Source organism: Phoca vitulina, unplaced genomic scaffold (assembly GCF_004348235.1).
Source record: "Phoca vitulina isolate PV1807 unplaced genomic scaffold, GSC_HSeal_1.0 scaffold66, whole genome shotgun sequence".
NCBI lineage: Eukaryota > Metazoa > Chordata > Mammalia > Carnivora > Phocidae > Phoca > Phoca vitulina.
The window spans coordinates 6,980,836-6,999,823 of record NW_022589769.1 but is presented as its reverse complement, the minus strand read 5'-3'; the positions used below and the strand labels follow the sequence as shown (position 1 = coordinate 6,999,823).

The 18,988-nt window shown below is 46.2% G+C and overlaps 1 protein-coding gene across 1 annotated transcript in view; it reads right to left on the bottom strand.

Annotated features, from left to right (window-relative positions):
* The window catches only part of BMERB1 (bMERB domain containing 1), a 113,701-nt gene extending 94,949 nt beyond the window's left edge, over nucleotides 1–18,752 (bottom strand). The window contains exon 1 of the mRNA XM_032392271.1: nucleotides 18,463–18,752. Within this exon, the coding sequence (XP_032248162.1) occupies nucleotides 18,463–18,568 (106 nt within the window). The 5' untranslated portion in view covers nucleotides 18,569–18,752. The remainder of the gene's footprint in view (nucleotides 1–18,462) is intronic.
* Nucleotides 18,753–18,988: the final 236 nt, after the last annotated feature.

The window sequence follows — 18,988 nt, the reverse complement described above, 5'->3', positions numbered from 1 at the left end:
ACACAGCGAGAGAGGGAACACAAGCAGGGGGAGTGGGAGAGGGAGAAGCAGGCTTCCCGCTGAGCAGGGAGCCCGATGCGGGGCTCGATCCCAGGACTCCGGGATCATGACCTGAGCCGAAGGCAGATGCTTAACGACTGAGCCACCCAGGCGCCCCTCGTTTTTGACTCTTAAGGATAATTTTCCTAACCGTTAACTCTTGAAAACGTGTCATTTTCTTTGTGCCTGAAAGCTGCTTAATTCAGAACCTGGATTCTCCCTGCTTCCTCTTCAGGAGAGCACGTAGGTCATATAAGGGGAAAAGTGCTTCGAAGGGAGATGACGCATCTAGAGGTCACCTCTCCGGGTTATCTGGTTCTAGTCTTTCCTTATCTTTGAGCTGTTTTACAACTCTGTAAGTAGTAGTATAACAGGGCAAAAATAATTCTCAAGCATATGCAAATCCTCGCCCAGCTGGTAGAGGTCCGATTGACTTCTCTCTCCTTCAAGGAAAACCCAGATTTACTTTTGTTTACCCCTTCATTTCAATATTCCTGATCCATATATTAGTCTATTCTTCAGATTCTGTTGAATTGGGTTATAACATGTACTCAGTTCCATCATGGACTGAGCAGAATCTTTAACATGTGTTTGGTTTTTTTAAAAAAAAAAATTTAAGTAAGCTCCATGCCCAGCGTGGAGCCCAGTGTGGGGCTCAAACTCACAACCCTGAGATCATGACCTGAGCTGATATCAAGAGTTGGATGCTTAACAAACTGAGCCATCCAGATGCCCCATAACATGTGTTTATTTTTATATCATCGTGAGCGTCATGATTTTACCTTCTTCTGAAAATTATCTTTTTTTTTCTTTTAAAGATCTATTTATTTTTAGAGAGCACGTTTGAGGGCGGGGAGGGGCACAGGGAGAGAGAAAGAGAGAATCTCAAGGAGACTCCCCACTTGAGTGTGGAGCCAGATGCGAATGTGGGGCTCGATCCCACCACCCTGAGATCATGACCTCACCCGAAGCCAAGAGTCAGCTGCTCAACCAACTGAGCCACTCAGGCGCCCCTGAAAATGATCTTTTAACAATAACAGAGAAAGATACATTAATGTTTTTCTGTATTCCCTCAAATATGCCTTGTCTCTTGCCCTGTGCCCGATTAGAACTATGGGTGAATTTCTCCTGCTAATGCCCCATCATCCTATGGTAGCAGGCTGTGTCTTTGAGAAACGCATTAGCTAGTGAACAATTATCTTTTCTAAATACAGTTTATTGTGTTTCAGAAAAGGAGCTACATTAATGGAGAGGCTGGTCCACCTCATACAGGTTATGCATCTCTCTATCCATGACAAATTTTTGAATAGTGTTGGCAAATCACAATAGCAATAGTATCTTTTGTATTCGGAAATGGATGGCAGATCTAGGGCAACAGGACTCGTGGGTTGAATTGTTCTCCCAAGAGCAAGGACAGATGTACAATTTAGGATTTAATAATTTATTTTACTGAGAGTTTTCAGGTGTTGGCCATCACAGTCTGGGGGAGAAAGTCCCTTATTAGGAAGGAAACCATTGGGGCGCCTGGGTGGCTCAGTCGGTGAAGCGTCTGCCTTAAGCTCAGGTCATGATCTCAGGGTCCTGGGATCGAGTCCCGCATCGGGCTCCCTGCCCAGCAAAGAGTCTGCTTCTCCCTCTCCTTCTGCTCCTCCCCCAACTCGTGCTCTCTCTCTCTCTCAAATAAATAAAAATAAATTAAAAAAAGGAAAGAAACTCTTACTTACTTAGCTCCTTTCGAATAGACAGGATAAATGGGTTCAAGTTCTGCTTCTGCCCAGCTTGAGCATTTGGGAAAACCACCGTCCTTCTGGGGTAGGGGTTTCTAGTCCATTAAAAAGGGAGGTGGGGGGGGCACCTGGGTGGCTCAGTTAGTTAAGCATCTGACTCTTGATTTCAGCTCAGGTCATGACCTCAGTGTCGTGAGATCGAGCCCCTCATCAGGCTCTGCACTCAGCTCAGAGTCTGCTTGAGATTCTCTCTCCCTCTTCCTCTGCCCCCCACCATCGCCACTCATGCACACACACTCTCTCTCAAATAAATAATAAATAAATAAAATCTTTAAAAAGAAAAAAAGGGAGGTGGAGAAGTGAGCTAACTGTATTAAAAGCTACTCAGGGATTCTAATGTGCAGCCAGAGCTGAGAATCACACAGAACTAGACTATCTCCAGAAATAACAATGTTTATTCTGTGCCCTAGAGAAGCAATAGAATCATAAACATTGGACATAAACAGACAGACATATGCACAGTCTTTTTTTTCTTTTTTTTTTTTATACACAGTCTTTCTTATGAAGACACCTGAATCATCAGGAATACTTGATTTCTTAGTACATGTCTACACTAAGAAATTCATCCAAGAACATTAAAAGAACTATGTATTCTGTCTCCCCACGCCGCCAAATGAAGTGCCCATTTCAAGTTTGCAAGAATGGAGATGTCATCTGTCATCTGTTGGGCTGTTTTCATGGTCTCTTTCTTTTTTTTTATTTTTTTAAAGATTTTATTTATTTATTTGACAGAGAGAGACACAGCAAGAGAGTGAACACAAGCAGGGGAAGTGGGAGAGGGAGAAGCAGGCTTCCCGCTGAGCAGGGAGCCCGATGTGGGGCTCGATCCCAGGACCCTGGGATCATGATCATGGTCTCTTTCATTATGGTCTGTGTACTCTTTGGGGTGGTAATAAAGAAAACGTGGTCAGTCCCTGGACAGAATTTTCCAGAGAAAACTTCAAGTCCGTGTTCTCTAGGCTGACATAAATCCCCCTCGTTTTGGTAGCAGAGTTAAAGGCTGTTGTTTGAAGGGGTATTTCTATTTATCTTACCTGAAACATTTTCTTTGTTATAAGTGTAAGTGACAATTTCTTCTTCACTTCAATTTGTAGTAAATAGAAATCTTCCCAGGCAGAAATGCCTTGAGGAAAATCGAATCCATTTTGCATGGGGAGATTTCTTTATGCTTCAGGGAGCTCATAATCAGGTTTCTCTTGGCTTACTCCTGAGCACAACCAATACAGTTTTTATCGACACTGCTTTCTGTGTGTGTGAACAGAAAACTGTGAGGCATGTGGAGAAAAAGAGGCCAGAAACCTAGGGACCAAGGCGCAGAGATGGGGTAGAAAAATCTTTGGACTCTTCTGCTTCACAAAACTAGGATATCTGAATCAAAAAGGAATTAGATCTGATCAGCGCTTCTCAACTAGGGACAAGTTCGCCCCTCTAGAGAACATTTGGCAACGTCTGGAGACAGTTTTTGTTGTCACAATTGGGCAGGAGTGTGTGGGGTGGTGGTACTATTGGCATCTAGTGGGCAGAGGCCAGGAATGTTGCTGACGATCCTACAATGCAGGGGACAGCCCCCGCAGTACAGCGTGATCCAGCCCCAAATGTTAATGTCAGTAAAGGCCAAGGTTGAGAAATCCTGGACAAAGGGACTCCACAGATTTCCTTCCAGCCCTACGACATCATGATGCTCAAATATGATGTCCAATCCTAAATAATAAGTCTATTGTTACAGACTTAATTGTCTCCCCCCCCCAGATTCCTGTGTTAAAGCCTTAACCCCCCATGTGACTGTATTTGGAGGTAGGGCCTATAAGGAGGTAATTAAGTGTAATGAGGGGGCGCCTGGGTGGCTCAGTCGGTTAAGCGTCTGCCTTTGGCTCAGGTCATGATGATCTGGGATCGAGCCCCGAGTCAGGCTCCCTGCTCAGCGGGGAGTCTGTTTCTCTCTTTCCCTCTGCCTGCCACTCCCCCTGCTCATGCTCGCTCTCTCAAATAAATAAAATCTTAAAAAAACAACACTACACTTAGTGAAAAGAAGCCAGGTTACATACAGAACAATTCCATTTATACGAAACATCCGGAATAGGGAAATCCGTAGAGACAAAAAGGAGTTGCCAGGGACCAGGGGAAGGGGTGCATGGGGAGGGACCACTTAATGGGTACAGGGTTTCTTGGATGTAGATCGAGGTGGAGGTTGTACAAGGCGGTGAACGTACTCCATACCGCTGACTTGTACACTTCAAAAGGTTAAGGGTTAATTTTATGGTATGTGAGCTTTATCTCAGTTAAAAAAAAAAAAAATCTCAGTAGAGAAGACACATAAAGCTAAACTAGTCCTGGCTAAGCATTTGGGGAATAACAAAACTCTGCTCTAAGGCACAACTGATCCCTAGGAAAGCGGACCTCTTAGCTCTTGGAACCCAGCCCAGGGCCACCCTGGGCCGGGGCTGAGCAGCTCTTACGGATGCTGTTTGCACCGGATTTAAGCAGCAGGATGTGCTCTGGGGATGCCTTCCCTAGGTCTGTTTCAACAAGATGAAGATGGACAGATCCTGCAGCGGTGGGCAGCAGGTCTCCAGCATGAACACGGCCCTGCAAACCCACAGTGGGTGAACTGGTCTCACCTGGGGTGCTGGCTGCGGAAGAACCAAATGAAACCAAAATGGGAATCATTTTTGTTCCTTGTCAAAATGATGGCCACCTTTTTTTTTTTTTTTTAAAGAGTGTATTTATTTGACAGAGAGAGACACAGCGAGAGAGGGAACACAAGCAGGGGGAGCGGGAGCGGGAGAAGCAGGCTTCCCGCTGAGCAGGGAGCCCGATGCGGGGCTCGATCCCAGGACCCTGAGATTATGACCTGAGCCAAAGGCAGTTGCTTAACCAACTGAGCCACCCAGGCACCCCTGATGGTCACCTTTTAAGAGCCACCTGCTAAAAGCATTTCACCCCTGGAGTGGGGCCTGGACAAATCTCCAGCTTTCAGCTATCTTAATTCCTTCCAGGACTAAGGAGGATGCTAGAGATGGAATGTTTATGTCCTCCATCCCCCAGATTCATGTTAAAAATCTAACCCTTGGGGCACCTGGGTGGCTCAGTCAGTTAAGCGTCTGCCTTCGGCTCAGGTCATGATCTCAGGGTCCTGGGATCGAGCCCCACATCGGGCTCCCTGCTCAGCGGGGAGTCTGCTTCTCCCTCTGCCTGCTGCTCCCCCTGCTCATGCCCTCTCTCTCTCTCAAATAAATAAATAAAATCTTTAAAAAATAATAAAAATAAAAATCTAAGCCTCAAGGTGATGGTATTTAGAGGTGGGACCTTTGGGAGGGGATTAGGTCTTGAGCGTGAAGCCCTTATGAATGGGATTAGTGCCCTGATCAAGGAGACCCTAGAGAACCCCCGGCCCTCCGCCATGTGAGGATGCAGCTACGGGACAGTCTGTGAAGCAGGTCCTCAACAGGCACAGAATCCGCAGGTGCCTTGATCTTGGACCTGTAGCTTCTGGAACTGTGAGCAATAAATTTCTGTTTTTTATAAGCCACCCAGCTTATGGTCTTTTGTTATAGCATCCTGAGGAAACACAGGAAGCAACACAGGAGTTAAGGAAAGCCTGGTTAGGTCTTTTCCTCTGCTGTTATTGCCTATTTCCCGAATTTGTCTGAGACCAGGATTATGGGGAGTGAGTGGTTTCATTTCTCAGCCCTGGGAACCACCAGGGGAAACTGGAAATGCAAAGAGAGAAGATCTGAAGGAACATGGTCCACCCAGTGATGACCCAGATTCTTAAAATAGAGCTCCACAAACTCTTGCAGATGCCTTTCCTTTTTTTAAAAAAAATATGAAATTCCAATGGAATTTAATAGACTTGGTTGTTTACAAATAATTGTAGAGGAAAAGGTATGAACTTCTTAACCAGAAAGTCTAGAGATTCAAAACCCTTCTCTGTTCACTAATGGGGCAAGACTTCCGTCTCTCTGCTCCTGGATATATATTTGTACGTAAGTACACACACACACACACACCACACACACACACACACACACACACACACACACACACACCTCTTTATAGGATTGCGGCAAGGATTAAATCAGATGAAATTCTCTCTCCTTGATTCTGAGACCCACCTTTCCCAGCACATTTTAACCTTTCTGAAGTTAGGATGCCTCTTCCCCCATCCCACAAATGTGTAACCTAACACAAATATATAAGTGTGATAATATTATCAGAGGATTTTTTCCCTCCAGGGAAGTAGTTTTTTAATTTTCTTTTTTCCTTGGCTGACAGCTGCCACCTCCTCTTTTTTTTTTTTTTTTTTTAAAGATTTTATTTATTTGACAGAGAGAGACACAGTGAGAGAGGGAACACAAGCAGGGGGAGTGGGAGAGGGAGACACAGGCTTCCCGCCGAGCAACAAGCCCAATGTGGGGCTCGATCCCAGGACCCTGGGATCATGACCTGAGCCAAAGGCAGACGCTTAACTGACTGAGCCACCCAGGTGCCCCGCCACCTCCTCTTTCTTCCCTCCCATCAGCCCTGTCTCCAGTCCCTTCCCCCAGGTATCCTGGGGCAGCAACTTACTATACATCCTTCCGTGTTTTTCTCCTACTAATAAGATCGCACGCAGGCATGTGCACGCACACAAATGCTATATGTTATATGTGCTATAGAGAGAGACAGACACAGAGAGAATGTGACATACATTTTCCTGGATCTCCTTTTCCTCCCTCAATCATACTTCTAAGACAACTATTATTGCTCTCCTTTTTTCTTTTTATTGGCTTCAGAACATTACACAGTGGATGAACAATAATTTATTCAACTATCCTACTGATGTGCCTTCATTTTGTGTCCAGTTTTTTTTTTTTTTTTGCACATATGTTTTTGTATGCTGGTGTTTTTATTTCTGTTGGATAGAGTCCCAGGAGTCGGGACTGCTAGGTCAAAGCATATGAGCCTTTTAAATTTTAATAGATGTTACCCGGTTGCTTTCCATAAAGCCTGGAACACGCCAGACAGTTCCAGCAGCAGCATCTAAGATGACTCTGTTCTCTGCATGAAATTAAAAGGCCTTTTAATGGCCTGGTATATTTAATGTGGCCATGCTGGGTTTTGTTTCTGTTGTTCCAAAAAGATGTGAGTGACTCTGAACCGCCTCTGTGGACGTCTAACTGTCAAGGAGATATGACTCATATGCAAAGCACCTCGCCAAGCCCACGCCCATCATGACATTGTTAGGACACTGCCAGCTGGCAGTAACCAGTGTCTGGTATTTTGTACCTGATCTGAAAATCTCGCCTCTTTCCCTGGAAGCAGGAAAGCAAGAATGCTCATCTAACTGCAGCATCGTGAACAAACCGTCTAAAGCAGGAGATGGGGCAGGGGGTTCAGACCAAGACTCCAGCTAACTTTATTCTTTGGTTTGATGATTTCAAAGGTTTGAAAAACACAATTAAATCCTTTGCACCTCAGTCTTTGTGGATTAACAGCCACCTAATTCTGCAACTCTTAATTGAATGAGAGGCTTCTAAGTGCTGGCCAATGTGATAGATTACAGGCATTCAGCACGGAGCAGCGAATGTGACACCCAGGGTTTTTGCAATCATTGTTCTCTCACAAGAAGACGGGAGCACATCACTGCACCTGGATTTGCCCATAAAACATGGTTTGACCCTATTAGGACTCATCATCTCAAGGGCCTTCAGAAATACATGTATAGCAAAACAACTGAATTCATCTCTGGACAACATTTCACTAAGAGCGCATTGGGTCAGCAAACTGACCTGAATCCTGTTTCCAAAGGACTAAGAGGGACACCCTCATCTCTTGGTCCTTTGGTTCAGCACCACTGGAAACAGGGACTGCTCCCTGTAGACCCCCTTTTTGCAGATTGGTTGAGGTATAATTGACCGACGATATTGTAAGATCTTTAAAGTGGACATCATGGTAATTTGTTACGGGGATACACTATGAAACAACTCCTATCATCTAGTGATTAACACACCCATCACCTTACCTATTACTCTTGTGTGTGTGGGTGTGAGAGAACACTTAAGTTCCACTCTCTTAGCAAATTTCAACTATATGATACAGTATTATCAACTGTAGTCACCAGGTTTTACGTTAGATCCTCAGACCGTATTCATCTTATAACTGATAGTATGTACCTTTTTGCCAACCTCTCTCTCTCTCATCCCCCAGCCCTGGCAACCACTTCTCTACTACATTTCAATGAGCTTGAATTTTTATTCTTTTTTCTTTTTTTAGATCTCACATATAAGTGACATCATGCAATATCTGACTTTCGCTGTCTGATTTATTTTACTTAGCATAATGCCCTCAAGGACTATCCATTATCACAAATGGAAAATGGCAGGATGTCCTTCTTTCTCCTGGTTGAATAATATTGCATTGGAGATATACACCATATTTTCTTTATCCATTCAACCATTGGTGGACATTTAGGTTGTTTCCATATCTTGGCTGTTATGAATAATGCTGCAATGAACATGGGAGTGCTGATATCTCTTCAATATCTTGTTTTCGTTTCCTTCAAATATATACCCAGAAGTCGGATTGCTGGATCATATGGTAGTTCTATTTTTACTAGTAGACCTTAAATCACTTTGAAGGCAGGGACTGTATAAACATCTTACTCAAAACGCTACTGTATTCTCAAGAGCTAGCACAATAATTGGCATATAAGAGGCCAGCAATAAATATGTTATTGAATGGATGAGGGAATGAATGGATAGATGGGCAAATGGGTGAATGAATGACTTACCTGTTTGGGATTTCAAATGCACAGAATTGTGGTCATTTTCCAATTTGGATGTTATGGAATCTAGACACTTATTACCATTTGGGTTTCTTTGCTTTTTGGGTTTTTTGTTGTTGTTGTTTTGGTTGTTTTTTTGTTTTGTTTTGTTTTTGAGAGAGAGGCAGGATAGCGGGGGGGAGGGGTGGGTAGAGAGAGAGAGAGAGAGAAAATCTCAAGCAGGCTCCATGCTCAGCGAGGAACCCGATGGAGGGCTCCATCTCACAACCCCGAGATCATGACCTGAGCCGAAATCAAGTGCTTAACTGACTGAGCCACCCAGGTGGCCCAAGACATACCATTTATAATGCAGTTGTTCGTGTGTTATTCAAATAAAAATGCCTCCGGAAACCCTGGTCTAGGGCAAACCACCTAGACTGTTCGATCCTTGCTCAGTCCTTACTGGCTGTACCCCTTCCCTGGGGTGAGTCCTTAACCTGTTTACCCACATCCCAAGGGACATGATGATTCCAGCTCTTTACCCTTTCTTGTAAAGAGTAAATAAGAAAACACAGGAAAAATATAAGGTAGAAAGTGCTATATGAATGTAAGGGGTCATTATTCTCCCCTTACACATAATCCCTGCACCTCTTTAAGCCCTACTGAAAGTGAGAGTGGGCAGCACTGGTGCCAATGTATTCAATTCCTAAGACCCCAGGCTAACCATACTGTTATTCCCTGCCTACCGCATTGCGGCTCTTAGAAGACCCTCCTTTTTTCCTACCTGTAATCAACTACTAATGTCTTCTCCCTTCAGGATATTTGATTCACCGCTTCCTCCCCGCCCACTGCCACTGCTTTAGACCCCAGCCTAGGTGACCTCATGACCAGATGATTCCAGAACCTTCCAGCTTCCCTGCCCTTCCATCCAGGGTGCAACCACCGCCAGACCAGTCTTCATAAATGCTACTTTCTTTACCTCTATCCCTTGTCCTGCTCCAGACACCTGGCATGTTTACTCTGGCCGAGTGTAGCGACCCTGTTCAACCCACCTCCCACCTCATGCCTCCTCCCGAGGCAGCCAAGTTCATGCATGCCTCCAGCCACCAGCATCCGCTTTGTCACCTGCATTCTTTTTTTTTTTTTTTTAAGATTTTTTTATTTATTTGACAGAGAGAGAACAAGCAGAGGGAGAGAGAGGGAAAAGCAGGCTCCCTGCTGAGCAAGGAGCCCGATGTGGGACTCGATCCCAGGGCCCCAGGATCATGACCCGGGCCGAAGGCAGCCGCTTAACTGACTGAGCCACCCAGGCGTCCCAGTCACCCGCATTCTTTTTTGAGGCTGTCCACCCACTTTGACGTCCCTCATTCTCTCTTTCTCTCCAGTTGTCTAAATATACCCAGTTAAGGCCCACTTTGTATCCTGCTCTATCAACACTGTCTCCCCCATTTACCGAGGGCACCACGCTCTGTGCCAAAGGCTTTCACATATTTTCTCTTTGGATCTTCTTCGTTACCATATGAGGCAGGTCCTGTGATTAGCTCCATTTTATAGAGGAGAAGACGGAACCTCAGAGAGGTTAAGTAAGCAGCCCAGGGTCACACAGCTTATGAGGGATAAAGCTAGGATTCAAATGTAGGCAGAGCATCCACTCTCCAACACGACATTAATCAGCCCCTCTGTTGCCCAAGAAGTCTTTCAGAATCAGTACAAAGAATCACGAAGAGGTACTAGAAACACTAACTGACCTTACCCGTCTGAATGAATGGCAGCCCCAGCCACTCCCAGGAGATCAAGAAGGCAGCAGGACTAAGTCACCCAGGCTTGGGTTCGAGTTCCAGCTCTGCCCTCTATGGGCAGAGTGACCTTAGGCAAGTTGCTTAGCCTCCCTGACTCCCAATTTCCTCATCTGTAAAATGCAATAAATATCTCCACGTACTCACATCATAGGGTGTTTTATAAGGAGTGAATTAGAGGATGGATATAAACACATCCACGGAGCAGGCATGTAGGAAGTCCCTGTGCAGGTTAGTTTTTATAATCATTCCCTTCTACTGCCCTTAGAATAATTGTTTTTTTCTCCTCTAACCATCCCTATGTGTAGAGGCATTTTAAGAAAAAAATAATTATTAGTAAGTCTGACTCTGATTCATTCAAACAAACTTATTCTAAGAGTCTGGTCCTTAAGCGCCCCCCCTTGGACCCTGCAGGAAAGTTTTGTCTCAATGGGGAGCTGAGCCTTCTATGTCCAGCCTTCTGTGAACTTACCCTGGGCTTCAAAGTGCACTCACCTCCGGCTCTGGTCTCGTCTCCCTCATGCATACAGAGCGTAGCAAGCATTACTCATACATTTACAGTTCCCTAGTCACACATGCTGCTTCATGTCTATGTCTTCACATATGCTGTTCCCTCTGCCTGGAATGCTGTTCCTTGCAATCAGTAATGAAATACTGTCCATCTTTTCAGGCTACTTCAAGAACCACTTTCTCTCCCAGACCCCAGAACCATCCCTCAAAATACACATAACATAAAATATGCCATCTTAGCCATTTCGAAGTGTATAGTTCAGTGGTATTCGGTACATTTCCATTTCTGAGAGGAGGAAATTGAGGTCTAGGGAAAGTAGGTGACTGGCCCAAGATCACGAGGCGAGGAGGCAGCAGAGGGAGGCCTAGAACACAGACAGCCTGAGAACTCCTTAAGGGTGGGTCTTTTTCCCCTCTGTGCCTCTGAAGCTAACACCCAGTAGGGGCTCAAGCCTGCTGAGTAAGTGAATAGTGAAGGAATGAATGAACCGCATAGGCAGCATCCTGGGAGGAGCTTTGTGAGTGCTGGTCTGAGTGGCTACACTATTAGCATCTGCCTGTGCTGGTCTCCAACCCACAGGCTCATCCAGATAACAGATGATTCACATTCATGAACCGGACAGACCCCGAGTCCCAGGACTTGAGAGCCAATGAGAAAGAAACAGGAAAAAAAAAAAGAAAAAACAACCCTAGTGCAAGGACCCTGGCCTTAGGGATCCCCACCTCCTTGCATGGGGCCAGGAAGCTCACCGAAATGCCATTCTCTTCACCAGTAACCTCTCGAAACCCTGCTTAGCCTTCAGGCCCAATGCAAACGCTCCTCCTTGCTGTCACGCTGGGGTCCCCCAGGAAGAACAGAGCTTTCCTTCCTCTCATTTCCCCACTGTCCCTTCATTTAGCCTTTGTTTCTTGTTCCTGGTATTACAAATTATGCTGTTCTTTACTTCTGTGTCTCCATGCTCCCCAAATCTGGAAGCTTCCTAAGGATAGGGGGCTGTGTCTTATCTCATCTCTAATCTCCGCAGCATGGCAAAGAGACCCGGGCGACAGTCACAGAGGTCTAGAATCGGACTCGAGCTCTGCCACATCCCAGCTTTGGGACCTTCAGCAAGTTTCTCAACCTCCCGAAGCCCCAGTGTCCCCATCTGTAAAAGGGGAATAAGAATTCAACTGACTTAATAGGGTTGCTATGAGAATTTAATAAGCTCAAGTTCACAGCCAGAACTCATTAACTACTATTATTATTAATAAGTCTTTAATAACGAATCAGAGACCAAGAAGAGGCACAAATAGTTTTTCCTTCAGTTAACACATAAGAAGGAAATGTTTGCAAAAATGAAACAACAGGGGCGCCTGGGTGGCTCAGCCAGTTAAGCGTCTGCCTTCGGCTCGGGTCGTGATCCCGGGGTCCTGGGATGGAGCCCCACTTCGGGCTCCCTGCTGAGTGGGAGGGAGCTTGCTTCTCCCTCTGCCTCTGCCTGTCCCCCTGCTTGTACTCTCTCTCTCTCTCTGTCGAATAAAAAATAAAAGATCTTTAAAAAAAAGAAAGAAATTCCTACCACTTATCAATGGGATTGATTAAGAAAGAACCAGGACCACAGCAAAGGATAATTACATTGATCCTCATTTGCTCCCTGTGGTCTTATTCTCCATCCAGGAGCCTATGTGAACTTTTAAGAACAAAACCCAGCTCATGTTACTCTTCTGCTTAACACTCAGCAGTAGCTTCCTCTGTAAAAGGAATAAAATCTGTACTTTTTTTTTTTTGTAACCACAACCTACAAGTTCCTACCAGTCTGACTCCCCTCTGATTCATCTCCATTCTCTTCCCTGACTCTCTGGGTGCCAGCCACCCTGGCCTTCTGTCTCTTCCTCTAACACAGCCAGGACCTTCGCATTTTTGATCTCTGACATTTACTGGCAAAATGTCACCTTCTTAGAGAAGCATTTCCTCACCACCAGATGGGAAATATCCCTCCCCTGTAACACTTACCATTTGAGCTACATTATTTGTTTGCCTGTGTATTATCGGACACCTTGACTTCCCTGAACAGAAGCTCCCCATGGGCAGGAGCCCTGTGTGCCTTGCTCAACACTGTATCCACAGCCCCTAGAACACTTCCTGGAGCTCACAGAGCACTCAGTACCTATTTACTGAGTGAATACATGGGGGAGGGGCAGGGGGAAGCAGATTACAGCCATTTTTTCACTTTTTATTTTTATATTTCAGATGAATTTCAATTTTTCTAATAAAGTGCGCATACTAGTCTGTACCTTCAAAAAAAGAAATCATGCCAGAACAAAATAAAACTGACATAACGAAATTAGCATAATCAGACAGAGGAACACAAAACCTTTGCCAAAAATCGATTATGTGGATCACCAGCAATCCATATTATTTACGCCTCCCCACTGTTTATACCTGAAACATTGGCCAGTGGACCCATCTGCTTGCTAGTCAGCACACACCCTTGGACTTTTAAATAATCGTCACCTCCCCTGGTGATTGAGCTTTCCGCTTTATTCCAATCCCCTACTCTCAGCACATTTATTTCTACCTCTGTGCTTTTGCCAATATTTTTACCTCTAGGGGCATTTCCTCCCCGCTGTGCCACTGCCCCCCTCACCCCGGCCCACCGCACCCCCACCCCCCCCAGCCCACACACACACCCTGCATTTGCCCTGTCTGAAATCTTGATCATCCCTTAGGGGACAGGCAAACCTACCATGAAATGGCTACGACCACGGACAACTGTGCTTTTAAAAAGCTCCATGCTTTTTTCAAAAGTCACCTTGTCTTTGTGTCTCTCTCAATTAATTACAGTTGGTTGAAAGCAATATTTTTATACATCTAACCACACTGAAATGTCACTATCCATTTTCCAACTGAGTAAAAAGAAAAAAAAAAGAAAACTAACTCACTGCTAGTGGGAAAATGCTGTCTAAGGTGGATGGAAGCAATTGCTTGGAATCCTTCTCAAAGGAGAAAATACCAGGTGGTTTACAAGGGTTTAAAAGCCATTCCTCCATACATTCCCATGAGGAGGAACGGGTGTATACACAATCATTATCTGCAATTTACAAAGCAATGGACACAAGCAAGAACCAACTGGTGAGCTTGGAATAACCCTCTCCCATGCTGTCGGACGCCATCCGCTTATGTCCTATTATGACAACTGTTCAGCACTGATTGAGCACTTACAGTGTGGCAGGCTCTGTGCTCAGTGCATTCTATACATTGTCCCATTTAATCCTCCCACAGCCTGAAGTGGTCATTATGATTATTATCCTGCAGGGGGAGGTTATGGAGAGGACATGACCACCCTTTGACCCAAGAGCTGCCCCCCACCCCAGCAACTAGAGACTCCTCGCCCCCTCCCCGTCTTTGAAAAGTACAAGCATTTTCACAGTGAAAGCTGTTCCAAGGGCACAGCCTTGAAAGAGTAAGGTGTTAATGGAGACCATCTGGAAGTATACAAAACTGAACCCTGTTCAGGCCTCCATAAAAACTTTTTAAGATTCTGGCGGGCAGGTATGGAGTTCTACTGGTCTTGCAACCACCTATAAATTTCCTTGCTTATTACTCATGCCATCTGGAGCGTCCTGACTCTTTCTTTGTCTCTCCTTCCTTCCTCTCTGCGTATGGGGGGCCGGTTTTGAATTTCACCTTGGGGAAGCTCCCAAAGTCTCAAACCAACATATCCCCATTTTACAGATAAGGTAACTGACACACAGAGAGGTTCAACAATTTCCCAGGGTGGGGATGCCTGGGTGGCTCAGTTGGTTAAGCATCTGCCTTCGGCTCAGGTCATGATCCCAGGGTCCTGGGATCGAGTCCTGCATCGGTCTCCTTGCTCAGCAGGGTGCTTGCATCTCCCTCTGCCTGCAGCTCCCCCTGCTTGTGTTCTCACTCTCTCTGACAAATAAATAAAATCTTTAAAAAAAAAAATTACGGGGCGCCTGGGTGGCTCAGTTGGTTAAGCGTCTGCCTTCGGCTCAGGTCATGATCCCAGGGTCCTGGGATCAAGCCCCACATCGGGCTCCCTGCTCGGAGGAGAGCCTGCTTCTCCCTCTCCCTCTGTCTGCCGCTCTGCCTACTAACGCTCTCTATCTCTGTTAAATAAATAAATAAATAAAATCTTTAAAAAAAAAAAAAACAATTTCCAAGGGTGACAAAGCAACAAAGTGTTAAAGCTGGTTTGGACCCATTTAATCTGACTTCAAAACTCCCATTCTTTGCTGCTGTACTATACATATCTTCCATCCAAAAACTGTAGTTAAAATTGAAGATAATAGTTAATACAACTTATACTGAAAATGACCAGTTCTGCAATCTTCCCCCCCCCTTTTAAATTCTTTTTAAGGGGTGTCTGGGTGGCTCAGTTGGTTAAGCGTCTGCCTTCGGTTCAGGTCATGATCTCGGGGTCCTGGGATCAAGCCCTGCGTTGGGGAGCCTGCTTCTCCCTCTCCCTCTGCCTCTCACCCTGCTTGTGTGCTTTCTCTTTCTCTGTCAAATAAAGAAAAAAAAACCTTTTAAAAAATTGTTTTTAAGTAACACATACTCAGTGTTTAACATAAAATATTTAAATATAGGTAGAAGTTAAAGCATGTCTTCTTTTTTTTTAATTTTTATTTATTTATTTCTAAAGTAATCTCTATGCCCAGTGTGGCACTCGAACCCCTGACCCTGAGATCAAGAGTCTCATGGTCAACCAACGGAGCCATCCAGGAGCTCCAAGCATGGTTTCTTTTTAATGGGCCTCTTTTTATTTGCCTCCAGCATTTCATGCATTACAACTTTCATTGGCATGGCAGTTGTTATTCCACAGAATCAATAGTACTAATTTTCACACTTCATTAAAAAATAAATGGAGGTCCAACATGTTATGGTATGAATCCATAGATCCCAGGGAAGTTGAGAGGGAGTTCAAAAAAAGCCACTTGGATCAAAAAAGGTCAGGGGGCACGTGGGTGGCACAGTCGGTTAGGTGTCCGACTCTTGGTTTCAGCTCAGGTCAAGACCTTGGGGCTGTGAAATTGAGCCCTGTGTCAGGTTCCGCACTGGGCGTGGAGTCTGCATGAGATTCTCTCTCCCTCTCCCTCTCCCTCTGCCCCTCCAGCTCATGCTCTCTCTCTCTCTCAAATAAATAAATAAATCTTAAAAAAAAAAAAAAGACTTAAAAAAAGGTCAGGTTGCAGACATGAGTCCAGAGATCAAAGCTTTCTAATGGTAACAATCCTAGATTTATGATTCAAAAGGGGGACTCTGGATCAGTGCCTTAAGAATATTTCAAGTTTGAATGGGAAACAAAAAAGCAGATTTGGGGATCCATTGCAGAAGGAGATCAGAAACTGTGGTCTTGTATGTGAATGGGAAGCAAAAGTCAGAGTCTTTGATGGTTTGGAACAGAGAAGATGAGAAAGCCTTTCTATCAGGCTTTTAACAGTTTGCAGCCTAAGACTCAGAAGGAAAAAAATTTCAAGAGCTAAAATGCTATAAATTAGGTGTTCGGTGCGATTTTCCTGTACGTTTGAAAACTGTCCTAACAAAATGGCAAGAAAATAAAAAGCTGTAAGAGAATTATTAGGGAACTGACCAACACGGCAGTTTGAGTCCAGAGTGTTGTTTTATGCAAAGCCTTGCGAAGGATGAAAGGATGGAATCTGTTGCTTCTACTGATGTAGTAATAAAATAATCAAAGTAGCCGACACGTACTGAGCACTTATCTTGAGCTTGACATATATCTTCTTACTGAGTTTTTGCAATGGAGCCATAAGGTAGGTCGTATTATCATCTCCATTTCAGGGAACAGAGGCAGAGTAAGGCTTCGAAACATGCCTCAAGTCAGTCCCATAGCCAGGGAGGAGCCGAGCCAGCATTCCAACCCAGAGCGTATTTGAACACAGCTTCTACTCTGCAAAGACCCAGCAGTCTTTCAAGGCCACTGGGGGCTCCAGAGACCAACAGGGTGGCCACGTATTTGTGTGTGTTCTGGGACTCTCTCAACAGATTGAGAGAGCTTCCTGAAACTGCGAAAGCAATAAACCTTCATGTTAAAAGCAGAGAGGGGCTCTGGGTTCAAATCCTGCCTCTGAAGCTTCATTGTCACGGCACCTAGCAAGCCCAGGTTTTTCTAACTGTGGAAGGGCAGTCGCAGTATTCACCTCGGGTGGTAGCTGTGGGGACTGAATGAGATGATGCACTTAAAGTTCTTAGCACAGGACGTGGTGCATGGCCATCTATCAATACAGGGCAGCCATTGTGAGGATTTTTCTGAGCTTGTAGGAAGCAGAGCCCCTCAGCCCGGGTGTCATGCCAAAGTACCAAAGCCAAAAAGGGTTTTCAAAGGAGGAACCAGGAGGAAGGACCCAGATTTTAAAAGGCGAAAGAAAAGGAAAGAGGTTGGGAGCACCATGGGTGCCAGGTGCAGAACTAAGACATTTGATTGTGATTTCAACTTGAACCCTTGAGAACCAGAATACAGTTGAGCCATTCTAGGAAGATTTTCTGAATTTGTCATAACAGGTGTGGAGAAAGAGCACACACACACGCATGCACACACACACACAATCTTCCACCAGGTCAAGGCAAAAAAAAAAAAAAAAAAAAAAAGCACATTCACAATACTTTGGTCCAACATAAATCTGCCATTGGTGCTAAGCATGGTTACCCAGAGCCAAGGCAGGAAGCTGAGGGTCCTTGAGAGAGGTAAGAGGCCCTTCCCAGCCCAGCAGGAGGCACCGTGCTAGGGTGAGCAAGGCAAAGGCAGGGGCACCACAAAGAGCCCTGGCTTTGCAGGGAGGGCTGGTGCCCCTGGGGCCCTTGCGGCTGCCTCTCTATTTGAAAGCAGGAGTTTTAACCGCTGCGTCCTATTCATGAAAAACAAAAATCCTTCTTTTATCTGTAAACACTGCTGACACCTAAATACCGTAGAGAGACTCAGCAAATAAAGTCAGCGCGTCTCAGAAGTGCCTTCCAGGATTATACTCAAACCAAAGACTGAATGAGTCAAGGGAGAAAGGAGAAGGGTGTGCACAGGGTTAACCTTCCCCTAACCCTTTCCCTCCCACCCGCGACCCAGGAGAAGGCGGGGGAAGAAACGCTGGGAATTTCAGGTGTGCCCTGAACCTCGCGCCCGGGGGAGAAACACGGCAGAAACCCAGCGGACACTCCCCCCTCTCCAGGGATGTGGGCGCTTTCCAGGATGGTCCAACCGCTCCAGTGTCCTAGCGCATCCCGGGCGGAGAGCCGACTCTCCTCGCTCGGCTGCGGGAAAGACCTTACTTTCCAAGACCAGCTGCGAGCTTACGGATCCGGGACTACCGAGTTCACCCCCAGGCTCCCGGTTTGCTGCCTCGCGATTTCCCGAGCCTCCCCGTGAAGCCCAGCCTGGAGGGTCCCCCTTAACAAAAGGTTCGCGGGAGAGCGCGTCGCTGCGCAGCGCTGCGCATCCCCCCCGCGCTGAAAGCCCCGCTGCGGGGGCGCTCCCCTTGGTGCGCTCCCCGCGATCCCCTGAGCTCCCACGACCACCGGCTCCAGCGCACGGATCCCCAACTGTAACCCCCCTTCCAGCCGAGTACTCACTTCTCCCCAGTCCCTCCGCTGTCCACGCCGTCTCCTCCACCGCCCCATAGCGCCTCAGAGGCTTCTCGGTTTCCAGATGGGTGGACAAAGATTGCTTTAACTCCATCGCTGATCCCCGCGGGCAGGTCGACGGGTCCCCCTTTACTCCATCCCCGCCGCGGGCTGCAGGGAGGGAGGCGGCTCCAGCCAGCAGCGTTTTAAGGGGCCGAGCGCTCGTGACGCTGCTCCATCTCTTCCGCCGCCAGGGCCGGGGAGCGCCGACTGGTACCCTGCAGGGGGAGGGATGCAAGGCGCATGCGCAATGGAGGCGGGAGGGGGGCTTGGGGGTTGGGTAGAGAGAAAGAGGGGCAGATGATAACTCTAAGAAGCGCAACAGACAAACAACAACTAAAATAGAACCAACCCAAAGGAAGTAAAAAAACAAGGCCCCTGCTCATGCTGGAGCCGGTGGTGATGCTTTGCCAGGGCACGCTGTGCTGCTTGTGATCTGTCAGGGCTGCTAGGTTTTGAGTGGGACTGGTGAGCG